Raw genomic sequence first — 20390 nt, forward strand, 5'->3', positions numbered from 1 at the left:
TTAGATCAAACTAATCGTAAATTAGCTTTGATGAGTATTGCAAATCTTGTGTTTTGGCCATGTGAGCCACTAGAAATACATGCCGGTAGATTGATTGAAAGGAGGTGGAAGAGCACATGGAGAGGGAGGGGATGATTGGACATGAGTGCATCTCCAAAGGTCTCCCTATCTTGCTCCCTATATTTAGTTAGGGATATAGGAAATTTTTTCTCCCAATCGTCCTCCTATCGCCCTTTCCCTGTCACGATTCTCCTCATATCCTTCCCAATAATTGGGGTAAGATTTGAGAAGAATCTTTCATATTTATTCACCCACAGAACCTAAAATAATAAGAATGTCATTACCCATAATTACATATTGTGCTATTTACCCATTAATTGTCACTATTCATCCACAAGTTATATTTAGAGAGCTACTATTTGCACCCCAACTTTTACTTATTATACTACACAAGGCAGATAAAGATGAAAAGCTCAGAAAACATCAATTGTATATTAATGATATCAAGTGATAACACAAGACAAGAGATAAAAGATCACTGTGAGTACAAAGCAAAATCCTCCAAAAACCACAAATCTACGAGATGATAGTGAGATGTCACAGAAAACAAATAAAAGAGAGAGAGAGAGAGAGAGAATGTTCCCTTGGAATTGGAATTGGAATTGTATCTATCATCTTAAAAATACAAATGGTTCCCCTTTTTCATTTTTTTTTCTCTCTAAATTGTTCTTCATTAATTAAGGATTGAAGATCATGTCCCCACACTTGCACTTCCAACTCATGGGCTTGTAATTGGGACTGTTTTCACCTCTTGTTGAAACTTTAAACGAGTGTTTGCTCCAACTTCTGTCTTGTGGGATTACAGGCATCTTAATTGCTTCACAGTGTCCACATGAGCTGCACCTCCTCTGGCATCTTGGAGGCCTGGAACCTATCTGAGATCTCTCTACTACTTTCTCTTCACCTTCCATCTTTAGTTGAAAGAAAGCAATAAAATAACCCAATAGAACCCATTAATAAAAGTAAAAAAAATTGAAACAATTAAACGATAGGTAGAAAAGTAAGGAGAAGAATAATTTAAGGAAAAAATCTTACTTGAGTAGCTTTAATGAATTTGAAAACTAGTTTACCTGCATCACCGCCACCAAAGTGGATAAAATTGTACTTTGTGATGAAGATGTTTTACACATTGAACTGAAACCCACTTACCTTCAGCCATGAATCTCATTTGGGCCGACCACGATACTAAGAGAAAAAGCAAGGATATGATAAGATGGCGATTTCTGTGGCTGTAAATGCAATTGTTGGTGCAACCCATTTCTGTGTTCTGGCCGAATGAATGAAAGAAAAATGAGAGAGAGAGAGAGAGAGAGAGAGAGAGAGAGGTAGTTGGCACGGTAGAATGAAGTGGGTTGAAAACAATAAACCCACCACAAAAACCTAAATAGAGAGAGTGAGAAATCGGTTCTCAATCCCGCAAACGGACATGAAATCACAGCTGTTATTTTGGGAAGTTCTCTTTCCTTCTATTTATTTTCGCTCTCTCCCTCTTCGTGTTTTCTTGTGGTGGTTGTACTGACTAGTTCTACTGAAACACGCCATACCTTCACCTCTCCCTCTCTCCCTATCTTCTCTTTAGAAGAGAGAATATATACCCTACTGCAGTAGATCTCTCTCGCTTGAAACGTACCTCTCTAACCATTGTGTGATCACAAATCACAATATCAAACTACTGAATACTGATAATTCACAGAGCCAACAAAAGATATATGAACTTTGCTAACCCCAAACGATGTTTGAGTTTCTCCATCAAATATATGGCTAAGATGTGAAGAAAATCACAGATTTTCTAGAGATAAAGACTACTTTCGAGGAAATCATTACCACTAGAAGATTGCTCCCAAACCCGTGGGGTTGATCCTAACCTTGGATAGCAAACAAAAAAAAATGACCGAATCAAATCGAATTGGGTATGGGCATAACCGAATCAAATCGAATTGGGTTTGGGCATAGGCATGCGGTTAAGTTGTCTGATTTGTCTAGACTAACTCATGTGATTACAAACCTACAATTTAGAAATATTTCTTATATGACTTGTAGATGCTGGAATTTGCTCTACACTTTTCCTCTCTCTTTGCTAGGGTGGACCTGCAAATCAGCCCACTCCAACGATCAAGTTAGACTCTAAGAGAGTTGATCAATCTTAATTTAGTTTAGAAAAAAGAAGAATTCGAACTTCCTTTTACCTATGATCCTCTTCCTTTTATAAGCATCCTAGTTGATCGCTTTCAGTGCCACTCTTTGAAGTGACCCAGAACGGTTAGCTTACTCTCAGGGTAGTTAGCTCACTCTCTGACACGTCAGCTGCAGGAGTAGTTGCAACTGCTCTGTCTATCCTGGAATAATCAGAGGCACATCTGTCAGACTCGTCTTGCCGACCTATACTGGCATTTGATATCCACGGAGCACGCCATCCGTGCTACTTAATGAATTGGTGGTGCAGGTTCGAGCTGAACATCCGTGCATCCGAGGAGTTTAGCCAACTGGGCCCATATATCAGTCCATCCGAGCTTCGAGTCCATATTTTCGAGCATCATTCGAGCCACGTGTCTATATTTGAGAATTTCCCCCCAATGACTCTTGATAAAATGACTCCCCCAGGTGGCATATTCAATTGACTCCCTGACGTAACATGTGTTAGAATCATGGATTTGTACTCTTCGAGATACATAAATACACATATTTATAGAGATGTGCAGTTGTATATCCCAAGGAGTACATATCTACGATTCTAACACATGTCACATCAAGGGAATCGGTTGAGCACAATGTGAAAAAAGCCCAAATTTGATGGATTAAGAGGTTGAATTGGTGTTAAATTTTTCATTGTCAAAATTTTTTTTTGACGGGCCGAATTTGTCAAATTAATGAAAGATGAGAGAAATTCGACAGCTCTAAGCCGTAAAATCTGGGAACATCAAGAATTTCGACAGTCCTAGACCGTCAAAATTCAATTTCTAAAATTCATGGGCCTTGGCCCGTCAAATTTTTATGTAGAAAATTTCAGTTTTCACGTAGTGGAATATGCTATGCATGTGGGGGAGTCATTTAATCATTACTCTTCTTAGATTTTTTTTTTTTTTTTTCTTTGTTGATAAAACTGTTCTTAGATTTTTGTTTCTTTCTCATTGAAAATTTATATTTTAATTTTTTTATTATAATTTCATGATTGTGAACTTTCAAACGCATGCATTTCAAAGATAAATGCAAATTTTATATTCTTTTTGCATTCCACTCATCAATACTAAAATGTTTAGTATTAACGAGGAATGAATCAACGGGACCAACTCATCTTAAGTTGAGCTTGGGTGAGCATTGATTTCATGTACGAGGTCAGGTTGGGTGCGGGCGTGAGTTAGTGTTTGTCAAGTTTGAGTGGGCTCATGTTGATCCTCAACATAAGTGAGTTGAAGCCCTACTTTATATCTATTCACACAATTAATGAATGTATTTATGAGATTAAATTGATCCATCACATTCCCAATGGACAAATTCTTCATGCCTAATTGCTCAATGGATGAATTGGACCGTCGGCCCAATTAATTATTGAGTCAATATTAGTGTGATAGACGCGCTAATAGGAAAAGGCCCCTTAGCTCCTTGGGATAATTCATGTGTACAAAACGAAAATGATTAGTGTTAGAGTGACTTCGCTGATGTGGAGGTGTGCATAAAACAATATTTTTTTTTTCACTTGTTTCTCGAGGAAAAATATCTATGGCTCTATGCGCACCTCCACATCAGCACATTGTCTAGCACAGTGTCTTACGTAATCACTTTAGCATTTTCCAATGAAAATTGCAACTCAAAAGTGTCATGAAAACTTACATGGTGCTACATATCGTGTATAGGGGAGAAGAGGCAAACATCACAACAAACTCTAACCCCTCGTAGCATAATCGGTGAAATTGGCACTTTGACCTAGGACCACAAAATACCAAGTTGAGAAAAAAAATAACATGACAAATCCCAAGAGTTTATTAAATACATATGTTTTTTTTTTTTTTCTAGAAGTGGCGATCTTCATCTCATCTTGCTAATGATAAAAAAGTAAAACTAAAACATGAGGTAGCAATATCATTGTAGGCATCAAAATTTAAACAGGCCCCCATAATTTTTTAAATTAATAAAAAAAATCCTGAATCAAAATTGGGCCCACGAATCTAAATTGGGGGTCCATTAATCAGGATGGGTCTCATATGATTTGGATTTGAATTTTTGCAGCTAAAGTCCATAATCCAACAAATTCAAGTGATTCACGTATTAAATATTAGGTCTTACATCAAAATAAATGAGTTTGGCCCAATAACAATTTATATAATCATTAAAATTGAATTTGGACAAATTTAACTTTTAAACAAATCAATTAAATCTCTTTTAAGTTAGAGTATAATTGAAAAGTTAAATTATCTTTAAGTCTATAAATACAAAGTCTCTTTCATTTGAAAAATGATCTAAATCACTTTCTCTCAAAAGACATAAGCTCTCATTTTAGAGAAGAAGAAATTATCAACCCTTCCTCCAGAGATAAAGTAAAGTCCTTCAGAGTTTCAGACTTTGATTAAAAATAAGATTAAACATAAAATCCTTATCTGAAAGCTAATAAATCTTTTTAGTCAATAAAGTGTAAAGTCTGAAGAAATTTTTTTTACAGAAATCTCAACAGAAGATCAAGCACAAATAAAATCATCGTCAAAGAAATCTTTTAATCGATAAAGTGTAAAATTCGAAGAGAAGAAAAGTTACGACCATCATCTGTTTTACTTGATTGTTAATCAGTGGATAATACTGAAATTCACTATTTTTTCAATATTACGGGGAATAATATTGTTTAATTTGTTTGAAATTTTGGTTAGGTGTAGTGTAAAGCGGGATGGATTGTTAAGATTCTGGAGAGAAAGAACAGTGGAGTGTGCGAAAGAACAGAGGAGAGAATCTCTTTCTCTCGATCTCTCGACTAGTGTGGTTATCGTGAGATTCTGATTAGAGTAAAAAAAGAGACAATTCTATGTTTCATATGTTTTCGTGCTTTTTTGATTTGGTTTCGAGCTTCAGTGATGGCGTCGTCTGCGCAACTCCGGCTTATATCTGATCCCAAAGCCATTGTAAACAAGTCTCTGAAGTCGAGTTTCAGTGTTTCTGAGACCTTGATTTGTTTGTCTGTATAGAATTTTATTTAAAAATCAATCTGATTTTCTCCAATTTTGAAGCAGGAGTGCGAATCTGTTCGTGTGGAGTGCGACCTGATTAAACCCCTTGAGTAGGTAGGAAAGATCTATTATTTTCAGGTTTGAAAGAAGAAAAATAGATAAGAATTGTCTCTCTTTTTAGAGCTTTTCTTTTCTCAGTCTTACTCTTATATTCGAAATTCAGGTTAGTATAAGATTTATTATTCTTGTAATTTTATTGGAACTCAACTCATCAAAAAATTGTTGCTTTTGATGTTCCGTTTGAACTTTGAATTTTCTATTTTATGATTTTATTTGGGTTTTCTTGCTAAAATTAAGCAAGATGAATGAGAAAGTAACCCCTTTGATATGTCTTTTAGTTTTGAGTTGGTATTCTTTTGATCTGATATCTTCTCTAAGAAATTTGTTTAGAAATTGCTGGGATCACTCTAATTGCAATTCTCACTTAATAGGCAAATATCCAGTTGGATCCTACAAAATGCTTCAATAGATCTATCTCTTATTTTAGTAGAGCAACCTCAAGTGTTGGTATTGAAATCTATATGGGTCAGGAGCTCTAATATTAAGTATTGTGGACATAATGTGAATTTTCTAGTTTCTATGATCTACTAGTAAACAGGCCTTTTAGTTTTGATGGACTCGTGCACAGTGATACAAGGATACGTAATGGTATCATTGTACTACTCTAATTTGCTATACTTTCAGTTGTTTTTTTTCCCCCCTTTTGTAATTACCAAGATTAAGATTTTGAATTTCTGTTCAACTGTTAATTTTGTTGTCTAGTTTACATTTAACTAGAATACATGAAATGCATTCTCGTTTCTAAAGCAAAAAACTGTAGAAAAGTAAAGCTTATTGAAAAAAAACTATAGGAAAGTACTACAGATGAAAAGATATAAAAAGGCAAGATATTAACTTGTACAATACCTAATCACATGGATCTAACCCTAACGCTGCAGCATTAGGGAAGTTGTCCCCTTGTGAGACATTTTGCACATCTTGAATCAATGAAGTTTTTATATCCATCTTCAATTCAGGAGTTCCTGGTTTTTTGAATTCAATATGGAACATCACATTCCACTTTGTTGGTCTTTCTTCTTTTCCTGTGTTTGAACTCTAATCTGTTTTTCTTTTCTTTTCTTTTTTGGAAGGGAAATCACGGGTTAGGCAGACCTTGACCAACTACTTTAAACGATAAAAACATTAGAGATACAACCTTATATTGGAATGGCCACTCATATCCTCCCTAATAAAACAATCCAAGCTCTTTGGGAACATCACTAGGAAGAATTTCAATTTTCAGACCCAACGACAAAAAAGAAGCCAAAAAATCAGCCACTATACTTGTTTCTCTATAAAAAAAGGGAAAACACTTACTAATCAAACAGGGAAATAGTCTCTTCTAGTATCCCTAATGGGCCTTCGGACCAAGGGATTGACCAGGAACCTGAAATGCATTGGATGGCAGTTCAGTTTGGGTATTAAAAATATAGTATATTTAAATTAATTACAAACTGTTTATGATTTATTCAAGTGCAACAGAAAGCCCAAAATTTGGAAGTACTATGCCTTCTTTGGATGGTGAATCTCGTGGGTCCTTATCCTGTAGAGATGTATGGTGTTATTAACTGAGATGGTCATTATTTGCTAGAGGATGCTTCATAACAAAATCAGATTTGGTGTCTATTGCTTCTTGTCAATTGTTTCTTTCCCTATTTCTTTGCCTTAATACTTTTGTTTATAATTTTTTATTTTTACAAGTTCCTTGATCTCTGTGGTCTTATATTCATGAAAAACTATGAAGACAATGGATCTTTTTTTACTCAGTATAACGGGTTAGGCAGGCCCCAACCAGAAACTAATTACAATATTTAATAAATACAGACACTCACACCCTTCTTGGTGATTTTCAGAATCTGATGAGAAAAGGGTTGAAGATACATAGTTTTAAGTGGTTAGAAATTAATAGGTGAGGGTGGGGTTTGAACACAGGTCGTGGTATCAACATTCACAGACTTAACGAACTTAGCAAGTTGGCTCCTTTTGGCTGAAGAAGATACATAGTTAAAGGAGTGCTTGCTTTATTTGTTTCTCTTGGAACTTGAAAATATTAAAATCATCAAACAATGACCTTATGTTGTTGATGTAGTTTCAAATACAAAGATTTGGGGTTGGTTATAGGTATACGAATACTATTTCTCCATTCCATTCCACTCTTTCCAGAGGCAAGTCTTATGCTAATGAAAGTTGGCTCATATCTACTTTCACCATTTCATCCACATTCTTTTTGGTCTCCTTCCTCACTTTTAGGGCCTTCAACTTGAATATTTCTTCTAACTGGGGACATAATTGGTTGATGGGGCTTCAAATAACAGCAACATATCATGGCCCATCAACGTCACCATTGATCACCTAAATCATCTTCAGAATCATAAGCAATGGAAATATTCTAATGTTGTCATCCAAAGAAACCCAAGAGCCTTCTAAATAGCCTGAGTTTCATAATGCAAAACTGAATTTTCCATGATTTTCCAGCAAAAGCGACCGAAGGAGTTCCATCTGGATTTCTTGCTGTACAACGCCATCCCCGGTTTTCATCATCCATCAATCCATTAATGTTGACCATCATCCAATCTGGTTTTTTTGGGGCCCACCTCACCCTTTGAACATAGGTTAGGTTGATGAACAAAAACTCACAAACCATAAAAGCATTAACATAATCTTGAATCCATTCAATTTGAATTAGTAATTTTTGGTTGCATGCTCGCCTTCTTCAATAACTGATGAGCCTGACCAATGGGCTTCCACATCTGATATGTGGGCCAGGCCTGATAAACTTTTACTTTTGTTTGGATGCCTAGCAAACTGAGAGCCCTAAAAAAGACCATAAGAGAGGGCGAGAATAAATAGAAATCTCTCAGTTAGTCAAAGGGAGGAAGCTTGGCAGACCAAGTTATTCTGAAAGAAAAGCAAAAGATATTAAGAAACCAAATCTTCAGTCAGTTGCCCACTTTCTAAACTTTCTACCCACAAAAAAAAGGTCCCTCAAGAGAAAGCCTAAGCCCAGGCAGAAAGCTTGGTATATGTGTAAACCAAACTTATTCTTTTAGGAGTGAGTCAAGTGGGCTGACTCATTGAGTCAGTACCAAGTAGTCTTGTAAGACAGCAAATTATAGTGAAAACTAAACTCATTTTATAAGTTTAGCTTATAAATTATAAAGCCATGTATGAAACTGTTATAGAGCCTTAAACAACAATAGCTGTTGGGTTGCTGTCATCCCTTAAACCTTTGGATTATCTTCAGGATCCACCCAACGCGATTCAGGAAGAATAATCCAATGGTCTGGATCTTAAGGAGGACATCCTCCTCAAGATGATAGCATCAAGTCCCAAACAACAATATAACTAGATGCTAACAACCCAACGTTCCTTTGCTTCCTTCTAGAGATATTCTTGCTTCAACAAACGTTTTTTGCTCCTCCTTACATCTTCACTTCCTTATATATAAGACCTTCTCCTATCTTTAAATTCAGTTATCATTCCCCATAGAACAGTTAGACATAAACCATGATTAAGAATCACAAACCTATCGTCTTCATCGTGCTTCTTATTGCGAAACTTATGCAGGTTTCACTATCTTCCGTTGTGTCTGTGGGGGACTTCAACAAGGATTTCTTTGTTACATGGGCTCCTAACCATGTAGACACTTCTGTAGATGGGCACAAGAGGAGCTTAAAACTTGATGAGGAATCAGGTAAAATGATTAGTAGAGAAACAAGAAATCACCAATCCGTTTCCTGCGTAATTTTCTTCTTAATTGATATTTGAATCGTTTTTTTCAGGTGCTGGTTTTGCTTCAAGTGAGATGTTCTTGTTTGGGCAGATTGACATGCAAATCAAACTTGTACCTGGTCATTCAGCAGGCACCGTTGTAGCCTTTTATGTGAGTAATCTCCATTTTGTACTTGTGATAGATGTCTTAAACCTGGTTAGTGATTTTGATCATAAGTACTGTACTTAAATAGTACAAGTTTGCTTAGAATAGCTCAGTTGACTGACATGTTGCACAACTTTGAGGTTGTGGTTCAAGTCCAGCTTATGTGGTTCGGCAAGATTGCTTACGTCCGCGTGTGATGACAAGATCCTTTGTCTATTTCCGTGAAAATCAGGGTTACATTACCTCAATCTCACGTCTCAGAAAACTAAATTTCCCTCTAGAAATCCTAAAATGATTTGGCTATGAATTTATGCCTGGACCCTACTCGGTGTACAATCCCTTGTGCCAATACAAAACTATCTCGAACAGAAGACAAGGCACAAACATAACAGAGTATATATATAACTAAACTCATTTTAGAAATATGGGAGAATGGAATCAACTAGGAAAACTAAGTGATACATTTAGAGGTCTGAAAGATGAATTGGGGAAAATCCTCTCATGACTAATGAATCACTCATCAAATCCATGAACATTGCTGAACCACATTAATCTTGATATGTTTTTGTGCCTATGTGTTTTTCTTATTTTATTGCTTTCGTGATTCAATCTAATTTAGTGCTTATTACAAATGTTTATTGAAACTACTGTGGTCTGAAATGCAGCTAACCTCGGATCAACCTAACCGAGACGAGATAGATTTTGAATTTCTTGGAAATGTGACTGGGCAACCTTACATTCTTCAAACAAATGTTTTTGCTGATGGGTTCGATGACAGGGAGGAGAGGATTTATCTTTGGTTTGATCCAGCACAAGACTTCCATACCTACTCAGTCCTATGGAACCTTCACCAAATTGTGTAAGCCAACCTTCACGAAATTCGGGGTTTGATTATTATTTAGTCATAAAACATCACTTTTATCTGACTAAATCCCATTGATTTACTTGTTAAGTAGAAAGACTAAGGATCAGCTAAATACATCGTACATTTGGCATACACAATTCCTATTGATCAGTAATCATAAATGTTAAGTCATTGTGTTCCTCTTTCTTACAGATTCATGGTGGATTGGGTACCCATTAGAGTGTACAAAAACCATGCAGATAAGGGAGTTGCTTTTCCAAGGTGGCAACCAATGGGCATCAAAATCAGCCTATGGAATGGAGACAGCTGGGCCACACGAGGCGGACACGACAAGATTGACTGGTCAAAGGGTCCCTTCATAGCCTTATTCAGAAACTATAAGATTGATGCATGTGTTTGGAGAGGAAATCCAAGGTTTTGTAGGGCTGATAGCAATACCAATTGGTGGAACAAAGCCAGGTTCAGCTCACTAACAGGACCACAGAAGAAGTTGTTCCAATGGGTTAGGAAAAACTACTTGATCTATGACTACTGCCAAGACAACGCCAGATTCCAAAACAACTTACCAAAGGAGTGCACCCTTCCTAAATATTGATATTAAAGAGGAATAATTCTGATTTTAGCCCATTGTTTGGTTTATTTACTATTTTATCATTTATGGGGTTTTAAAGTCCTTAATATTATAATATTCAAATGGGTTCATAAGAGCAATTTTTGTTGCTTGTTTTTCTTACCCTCTACTTCAACTTTTTCTTTTATTTTTTAAGCTTTGTTCTTATTGGATTAGTATAATAATGACTGAACCCCATTTGGTCAAAGTATATTATCTTTGTGGTTAGAAGCAAAGCATCAGTTTTATTAAGTTTATTCCTCAAGAAAAGTATTATATATCTTTCAACTCCTAAGGATGGATTACATTGTCAAGCCTATCCATTGGCATTCCATCCGGTTTGCAGGCTGGACCGGTCAAAGCCCATTCATGTTTATAACTTTTTGTTCTTCAAAGTCAAAACGTTCAAACAAACATTGGGTTTGATACAAATGGTAAATAATTGATTAAAATACCCTTATAGATTTTTTTTTTTTTTTTTTTTGAATGGGCAAAAATACCCTTATAATGTTGTTACATCATGTAATATCATTGTCATTTTGGAGAAAATTTCCTAAAACACCTCAATTTTAAAATATACATTGAGGACATAAATGGGTCTGCCTAGTTCTAGCCTGGCCTTCTTAATAAATAGCGATACAGCCCAAAAATGATTTGGGCTATTTTTCACTGCACAAGCCTGGTCATTACAGGCCAGGCTAATATTTGGGCCAACCTAGCCCATTGATAACCTTTGAATGAGGCATAACTAGAAAATCCAAAATCAAACAGTTTTATGCTTAAGAGTTAATCCCATCATTAGCATATGATCTCTTCAGTGTTTGACTATTGGGTAATAGTAGGTCAAAGTAGTTACGTACCTGTTGAATTGTCCATTTTGGGATTTTAAAGGTGGCCTTTCCTAGGGTTCAATACGAGTACGAGATAGGAGGAGAAATACAGATTTCCAAGCAATCAGTAAGGATTTCTAGGGATCAGTACCCCAAGGAATATGTGATCGGTATAGTATAGGTTTTCCAGGGATCATTTCCCTTACCATCTCAGCCCTTGGTTAATCCAACTCACTAGAATTTTGCTCTGAGAGTAGTGGGTCTATTGCGGACAACGCGCCTTAGCCTTATCATCAAATATACCTCCAAATATTTAATTTGAATGCTCAATATTATGTCCATACTTCATTATCAGTTATCAAGTATGTTTTTCTTTTAATTTTTTAATATATTTGCTTATTAACTATCTAAGAGAAATATTTTTGGATTATAAAGAACCAAGAATTAAAAAACAATGAAACAAAAACCTAGTTAAATTAAAGAATGAATTTATGACACTATAAGTGCTCTAAACTTCCTATCACACTCACCTACTCAAAATAACCCAAGTTATTTAATTAAGAATGAAACTTATTAATTAACAAGACTCCATATTAAATAGAGTGAGGATCCAGAACGAGGTCCCATTGCTATAGCATAGGAATGATGTTTACGTAACATATTTTGGTAGGAATTTTAAGAAAAATTAAACTCCTAACTAAGTTGATTTTTGCATGGCACACATCCCAATGTATTTGTTTTCCAACAAAAATGTGCCATGAAGACACCATATTTTACTTTAGGAACGGGGACACCGTTTTAAATGGTGACTCTATTCCATAATCTTCCTTCTAAATTTTCTTGGACCTACACTAGAACATCCTAATGATAAACACTCATGATAGAAATCCTTAAAATGTTCTACATCTTTCCATTCCTTTAAATTACTCAACTTTTCCAAACATTTCTAGATTATAATAGATTCTTAAAAAAAAAATTCCCAATAACGTCGCATGCACAGTGACTCATCCCTTAGAAGGGAAAAATTAATAATGTATAAATTATTTATATCTATAAATTATATATGGGTCCATATCTAAATGAGCTTGTTGATGTGTTAATGTACCCTGGACATGCAAATGAAAAATGGGAGCTGATACATTGTACTTGGATAACAGCATCATAAATTGCAACAACTGGGGTCTCTCCATTACTGTGGTATAAATCACTCTTAAGTCTATCTGGTCCCATAGAACTTATTTTATCCCCTGTTTGTATCAACCCTTTATGGTTAAGCCCTTGGATAAGAAGAAGACTCATTAGTCACAATTCCATCTCTTCTAAATCAAACTATAACCACTCAATTCATAACTCTATCTCTTCATTCATTCAATGCCCCATGGTTACATTTTAACTAGATGACATAGATGTGGCACCTGCTATATAATGGAATTATATACAAACTAATACACCGAAACTCGGTGTATAAGCCGTATGAGTGCCCATTGATCTTGATCTTTGCAGATTATTTTTATGATTCTATCACTGTAATCATGATGGTAACAAAATTCTGAGTGGCGGTTGTTATTGATTGGGAGTCGGAACCGGTAGATGTGATGGTTGATTGTAGGTAGAGATGGGTTTATGTACTGAAGTTAGATGCATAGTTATGTAGATGATCATTCTTCAGCACCGACATTAATAGATATGAGGTAATGTTGGTTGAGTTAATGTGACATCTGACCATTAGGAAGGAGAAGATCCAAAGAGCGTTGAAGCGTTTGAATTATTTGAGTCCAAAAAGCAACTTTTCTTCTTCTCTCTATCACACCTTTTGTTTTTTGTTTTTTTTCGTGTGCTATATTACTGTTACTTCAAAGAAGTTTAAAATGCAAAAAACCAATGGCCAGAAAGTGCACGTGTTATCTGTTTTTATAAATTCTTCTCCAAATTATCACAATTTTCCAGTTAAAGCTCCGTAACATCTATTGATGGAGAACATTCATCTGCTCGAACCGGTTTGACCCTTGGTCAATTTGATTGGACCCATATATTACATTCATTAAAGAGAGATTTACCGGGCAAACCTATCTCTTGCATTTATATAACAATATTTTTTTTACTTGATCAAAGTTTATTACTCAACAAATCTTAAAGTGCGACCCATATCTTTTAAAAAGATCAAATACATGTAATGCCCTAAGTTTTATAAATTAATATTTGTTATATTCTCTCTCCTCTCCCCCTTTGGTCTTTTGAAGACATTGAGAGGATATAATGGGTTTTTGATAAAAAAATACTAAGAGTATTATAAGTATTCAACCATTTACAATGATGTGAGTCCCACTTCAAGATTTATTTAGTAAGAAAAACATTTTCCTAACTAAGAAAAGTTTCCTGACAGACATTGATTTGTGGCATCCAAAAAAAGGATCTAATGCCAAATAGTTGTAGAGGAAAAAATTCTAACTACTTTGAAAGGAAAAAACAAAAATTCATTTTCAACACCTTTGATTAAATTCAAAAAATGTTATTTTTTTTTATTTTTTATTTTTTTTTAATTTGAGTTTTTCCATGAAATTTAGAAGGATGTGGTGTTAGATTGCTAATGTGATAATTCATGTGGGCCCAATGACCTTTAGTAAGAGTTATAATCTTACAAAATTAGTCAGGTTAGCTTGGTTCATAAGGTAAGGTTTATTGCATAACAAACTTGATAAAGTAAGGGAGGTATAACTTTTTCTAAATTATCTTTATTTATAATGATAAAAAGGTAATATTCACCCATTAAATCTAGTGATTCACTAATGGAAGTGATTTTATCACAAAATTCAGTTGGACGTGATTAGACCATTGATTTTGTGGTTTTCAAAACATTTTAATTATCTTATCCACATAATAAAATTTGAGTCTTGATCATATACACTTAGGGAGGAGGGCTAAAACTCTAATTCCACACTTATTTTAGGGTGCTTTTATATTTGCTTTCATCATCTCCATCTACGTTTATTTGTGCTTTCCTCTCACTTTTTAGGACCTTTCACTTGAATATTTCTTCTAGTTTGAGATTTATTCTATCTTTATTGAACATGCCCAAATTATCTTAGTTTGTTATTTATAGTAGAGTTACTTGTCTATTTTCTTCAATGCATTCATTTCTAATTCTATTTTTCCTAATCTTTCTATCTTGTATTTCAAAATGAGATTTTTGTTACACTGAATTGATTACTATGATGTTTATTGACCATTCAAAATTCAATTCCATAAAGTATACTTGGTCTTACTAACATCTTGTAGAATTTCCTTTTAATTTGATTGGTATGCATTTGTCCCATAATGCTTTCAAAGTGCATTGTTACTTTAACCATCCAACTGTGATTATGTGGGTAACATTTTCTTTAATCTCTCCATTCTTATGCATGATAGATTCAAGATAATGAAAATGATCGTCATGGAGTAATTCTAGACCATCAATTTTTATTAGACATTAGTGTCAAGACTAGATATAATTCCATTTATATACTCAGGCTTGGTTCTATTAATTATTTGAAGTCTTTGGATGCCAACTTATTTCTCCAAAGAAAATACATCATTCTCAATTGATAACACGCAAACCTTGGAGAAAATATAATCCATCAAACCTTAGAAATGATCAACAACATGAGCAACTCTCTTGAAAATTTATCCTTCATAATCAATCAAAAGTAAAGTTTGAAAAGAAGTACAACCACACTTTAGAAAAGATTAATGTCATAAGCTATTTTCCATAAAGAAAGCATCATTCTATGTACATCAAGCATGAAGCTTGGAAAGAAGGAAATTCGTAAAAATAGTAAAAAAAATATCAAGCAAACGAACTCTACTCTTGAGAAAGACAAAATATCTTTAGCAATCTATTAAGCATGAAACTAGAAATAATGAGCCATATGCAACACCCTACGAATACTAAGAAACATGTCAACCAACCCTCATTTTCTTTCACACAAAGTTGGATTGTTAATCAGGAAAAAACACTTAATTCCAAAAGCGAGTGTAAACTAAGATTTGTTTCACTACCATCATGAATGCTAAAATTACTTTGGCAAGAAGCTTTATTTAGACTTGAGATATATTTAAAATTTGATTGAAAAAAGATCTCTTCAGCATAAAACTACATCCATTTTCATGAAAAGAATGTACATGTGCAATAAGATCATAGACAATGCCTCGTGAAATCAATTAAGGCTTTCCCAGAAAGATGTGACCTCATGTCATGGATTTGACCTTCCAACTTACATGATTATTAATACATATTTCTTCTTTAAATATGAGATCATACTCATAGCCCTCCTACTGTATTTCCAAAGACGCATATTAATCAAAAGCTCTATTTTCTATCAGGTCAACAATCAATAGTCAACGATCAACAAGATTAAATAGTTAACTGGCTGGGACCTAAGACAATAGGTTGGTTTGAATTTTAACTGATAGACTGGTACTATGGGTTGGTCTAATCGGTACTTAACTTAAAGGATATGGGTAAGGCCTTATATAAATCCAACTGGGATGGGTTTGGGCTGATATGGTGAGACCTTTTGTATGATATATCGGGTTTTTTTAATAAAATGGGCTTAGACTTATATACCTTTGGTTTATTTGAGTATTACCTTTTATGAATATAAATAAAGTTTTAGGAAAAATTTATATGTATTTTTATTTTTTTTATAAACATAAACTTGTCCAAATTAATTAAGCCAAGGTCCAACAGTGGCCTGACCAATTTGACATTTTCTCTTTTGATTTTTAAAACATTGATTTGAACCTATTAGCAGATTGTTTGTACAGTTGTTTAAGATAATTTTTGTGATCTTTTATGAAAGGAAAACTTTTTTATTTTGATCAGATTGTTGTTTCATAATTTAATAGACAATACAATTTAGCACCCCTCAAGTTTACCAAATTCTAAAAAATGCTTCATCATTTTATAGTAAAAAATCTCATCAATCCTCATGCCTATCTAACTCTTGTTTTTTAAAAGTTATTATTTTTATTTGGATTCATAAAATGAAAAGCTTTAATTATTGTAATAATGGGCATACTGACACTGAGCAGAGTAACTTGACTCATAGGTTGACCATGATACCAAACCAACCCATGATCAATATTTAGAAGGTGGTACTCAACACTCAGAAATTGACACATATCAACATTTTTGAGAGTGACTGATCAAAAATTAAAAAGACAATTATGCGGGTGTTGTGGCCAAGGCGTTATGATTTAAAGTTAGGAATTTGAAAGTTCCTTAAATAAATAACTATAAAAGATAAATGTATATATATATATATATATATATATATATATATATATATATATATGATTTTGATTAGAAAATATTTGTAAATTATATTAAAATTGTGATTGATTTAATTGTCAAAATGTATTAACTAATGTAATCACGTAATCCAAAAATCTTATCAACATCATCTAGTCGAAAGATCAAAGACTAAAGTCCGATCAAGATAAAGAGCTCGCACTTATCAGTGTGAAATTGTACTTGCATTTTGTGACCAAAACTAAAGATGTATTATGTTGTAACCTTTCACTTATTATTGCCAATTACCTAACTTCTACAACCATTTTTAAACCACAAAAAGTACTCGAGAAGACTTGCCTCAGAAGTCCAATTTAGCAACTCTGATTCTTGTAGAATTACTTCCACTGGAAGCTCACTGCTCAAACAAGTCTTTAAAACTTGAAAAAATAACTTTCAAATTCTACACTCTTCAAAAAAAAAACTAAAAAAAATCTCAAATCCATATTTTACATATGTAATATGTTTCAAAAGAGCCAGAACCCACGATTGAGACGCTTGAGCCATCGGTCTGAAAATGATTTTTTTCTTCTTCATTTTTAAAGAAATAATGATATTTGCAAAACACTATTAAATATCTATATGTTAGAATGTATATAGAAATACTTACAAAGGCCATTTGTTTGCGTGAGTGGTCCGATCAGTGGATAACTTAGAGAATTTTTAAATCCAATTATCTTACCAAATGATCATGACCATTTAATTATTATTTTTTATTTTTAATTTTCAAATTATAGAGCAGTCATCATTCATTCATTGATCATAACCCAAATGAAGGTAAATGGAGTCAATTCCAACCACACGATTCAAATCTTTTTTTCCCCTGATCTTTATAATTCAATTTAAAAGAATTAAAAAATAATAATAATAATAATAAAGAAATTAATTTCCGACATTAAAGAGCAGACACGGGTCCATATTAGTTACTAGCCACATTAGCATTCTCTATTGGGACGGACCAAGGCTACGTCTCGTCATGTCTTTCTCCAATGAGAATCTGCCACGTGGACATGAGAGTAATGATAATGGTCCTGCAGTTAGGGGGGACGTGGATCAGGCAAAACGTGCTAACGTCGGTTGTTGGACCTTTGACTATTACAGCGTGGTACATGATGTGGCGTCCCATTCGTATTTTTGCGATTTTCCAGATGGAAGAAAAATGATCTATTTGTCGTTTAGCGTAGAAGGTTTCTGTCTTTGAAAGACGAGTTTCGTTCTTCTCTCATTCCCCCAATTAAACTCCTTTATAATTAGTCACAAATCAAACCAACTGTAAATTATACTTAATATATATTTTATTTAATTGGCATAAAATTTTTAGATCTTTTCGGTTGGTACCTACTTTGCCACGTGGCTGCCTCTAAACCCAGTTGGTAGCCATCTAGCCTCCCAACTTTTACAACACATATATCCAAAACAGTAGCTAAGATGTCATATAATAAATCCCATTAGATAATAGAAATCTTATAATTTCATTATTAGGTTTTTTTTTTTTTTTTTTTTTAAGCCTGAAATCAGGATTGAGATGAGAGGAAAAAATAGATTTCTTAGAGATGAGTACAAGTTTCTTAGGATCAATACGAAAAAAATGATTTTATTAAAAAAATTTGGATGAGTAATACATGAACCTTAATACGATATTGATAAAGATCACATCAACCAAGACATGAAAATATTCTAATATAAATATTTTATTTTTATTAATATTTTCTAATATAAAATATTTTAATTGATATTGCTACATATATTATTTTTCATCATTACCTTTCTTTTGCGATTAGATATAATGCAACTTGTACATCATAATATGATGCATCATATTCTCTTACAGTACAATTTTTCAGAGAAATATTTCTTTGGATCCCTAGAAATATCTTTTCATCTGAGTTTTTCATATGATTTAACTTTTTTTTTAATCTTATGGAAAAATGATTTTTACTATTATAATGAGATAAGGAGGGGTAAGAGATGTTTGAGACAAAATTTAAAATTTTAACATTAACCCCACAAAATATTTTAGGATAAATTTTCAATTAATTACAGAAATTTTTGGTACTTTCAAAATATTGCTAATATTGACAAAATGTTATCAAATTGTTAACATCACGTAATGACTTTGTCAGTATTAACAATATTTTGAAAATATTAAAAACTTTTATAATTATTTGATAATTTACCCAATATTTAAGCTACTTAATTATCAAGATTTATTCATCTAACCACCGCATCATAATCATAATCGTTACGTTAATCTTTTTTTAAATTACAAAAAATATCCTTTGAATTCACAATTATAAAGAGATATATGAAAATGCTCTTACAAATTTTTTGTGAGGATGATCTCCTTGTCATTGAGATCATCCTCACCAAAAATCAGGTCAATCTGAAACTTTTAACCCACATAGGACAAAACACGTTGTAGATATATAAGTAGATATGTGTGTACACGGATCTTGATCCACAGGACGTGAAAATTGAAAATTTTGACAGAAAAAATTGACGAGCCAAGGTCTACGAAATTTAGAAACTGAATTTTGACAGTTTAGGACTGTCGAAATTCTTGATGTTCCCAGATTTGACAGCTTAGAGCTATCGAATTCTCCCATGTTTTATTAATTTGACAGTTTCGACCTGTCGACTAAAATTTTGGCAATGAAAAATTCGACACTAATTCGACCTCTTGGTCAGTCGAATTTTATGAAATTTGACGGCCCCATTGTGCCATATATATATGTTCAGCACCCAACCATTTTTGTCTTACATGGGTTAGAAGTTTTGGAATGGGCTGATTTTTGGTGAGGATGATCTCTATGGTGAGGATGGGAGATCATCCTCACCAAAAATCAGCCCATTCCAAAACTTCTAACCCCATCACAAATGCTTTACAAAAAATGGACGATCTACGATTTTTCAACTTGTAAACATGGGGTTAGAAGTTTTGGAATGAGCTGATTTTTGGTGAGGATGATCTCCTCACCATAGAGATCATCCTCACCAAAAATCAGTCAATTCCAAAACTTCTAGCCCATGTAAGACAAAAATGGTTGGGCAAATTGTTAGGTAAATGGTTGGGTGCCGAACGAGACCATATATATATATATTATATATATATATATATATATATATATTATATATATATATATATTATATATATATATGGATTAGGATCCGTATACACATAAAGCTACAACATATTTTGTCTTATATGAGCAAAAATGTTTGGAATGGACTGATTTTTTGTGAGGATGATCTCTATGGTTACAAGTTGAAAATTTTTAAACCATCCAATTTTTGTAAATCAGTTTTGATGGGGTAAGAAATTTTGGAATGGGATGATTTTTTACAAGGATGATCCCCTCACCATAGAGATCATCCTCACAAAAAATCAGTTTATTCTGAATCTTTTTAATCATATAAGACAAAAACGTTGTAGCTTTATGAGTAGCTTTATGTGTCTTCAGAACCCGACCCTCTATATATATAATGATAAATTATGATATAACACTTCATTATGTATTTGAAATATCGAAAATAATTATTTAAATTACTTAACAAAATTTTTAAATCTTC

The 20390-nt window shown here is 33.6% G+C and overlaps 1 protein-coding gene and 1 long non-coding RNA gene across 2 annotated transcripts; one reads left to right on the plus strand and one right to left on the minus strand.

The window, feature by feature from the left end:
• Positions 1–465: 465 nt before the first annotated feature.
• LOC147406945 (uncharacterized) lies at positions 466–1977 on the minus strand. Its single transcript, XR_015175803.1, has 2 exons — positions 1096–1977; positions 466–971 (listed from the first exon to the last, which is right to left on the minus strand). It is a non-coding gene; the product is annotated as an uncharacterized LOC147406945 (long non-coding RNA).
• A 3420-nt stretch (positions 1978–5397) lies between these two features.
• Positions 5398–10762, plus strand: LOC147406946 (putative xyloglucan endotransglucosylase/hydrolase protein 10). The gene is made up of 4 exons (XM_086435298.1): positions 5398–9003; positions 9092–9192; positions 9852–10045; positions 10244–10762. Exons 1-4 carry the CDS (start codon positions 8817–8819, stop codon positions 10644–10646), a joined length of 885 nt encoding a protein of 294 aa, XP_086291424.1. The 5' UTR covers positions 5398–8816; the 3' UTR covers positions 10647–10762.
• Positions 10763–20390: the final 9628 nt, after the last annotated feature.

This window comes from Akebia trifoliata, chromosome 3 (assembly GCF_017979445.1).
Source record: "Akebia trifoliata isolate Shusen 1 chromosome 3, ASM1797944v1, whole genome shotgun sequence".
Taxonomy (NCBI): Eukaryota; Viridiplantae; Streptophyta; class Magnoliopsida; order Ranunculales; family Lardizabalaceae; genus Akebia; species Akebia trifoliata.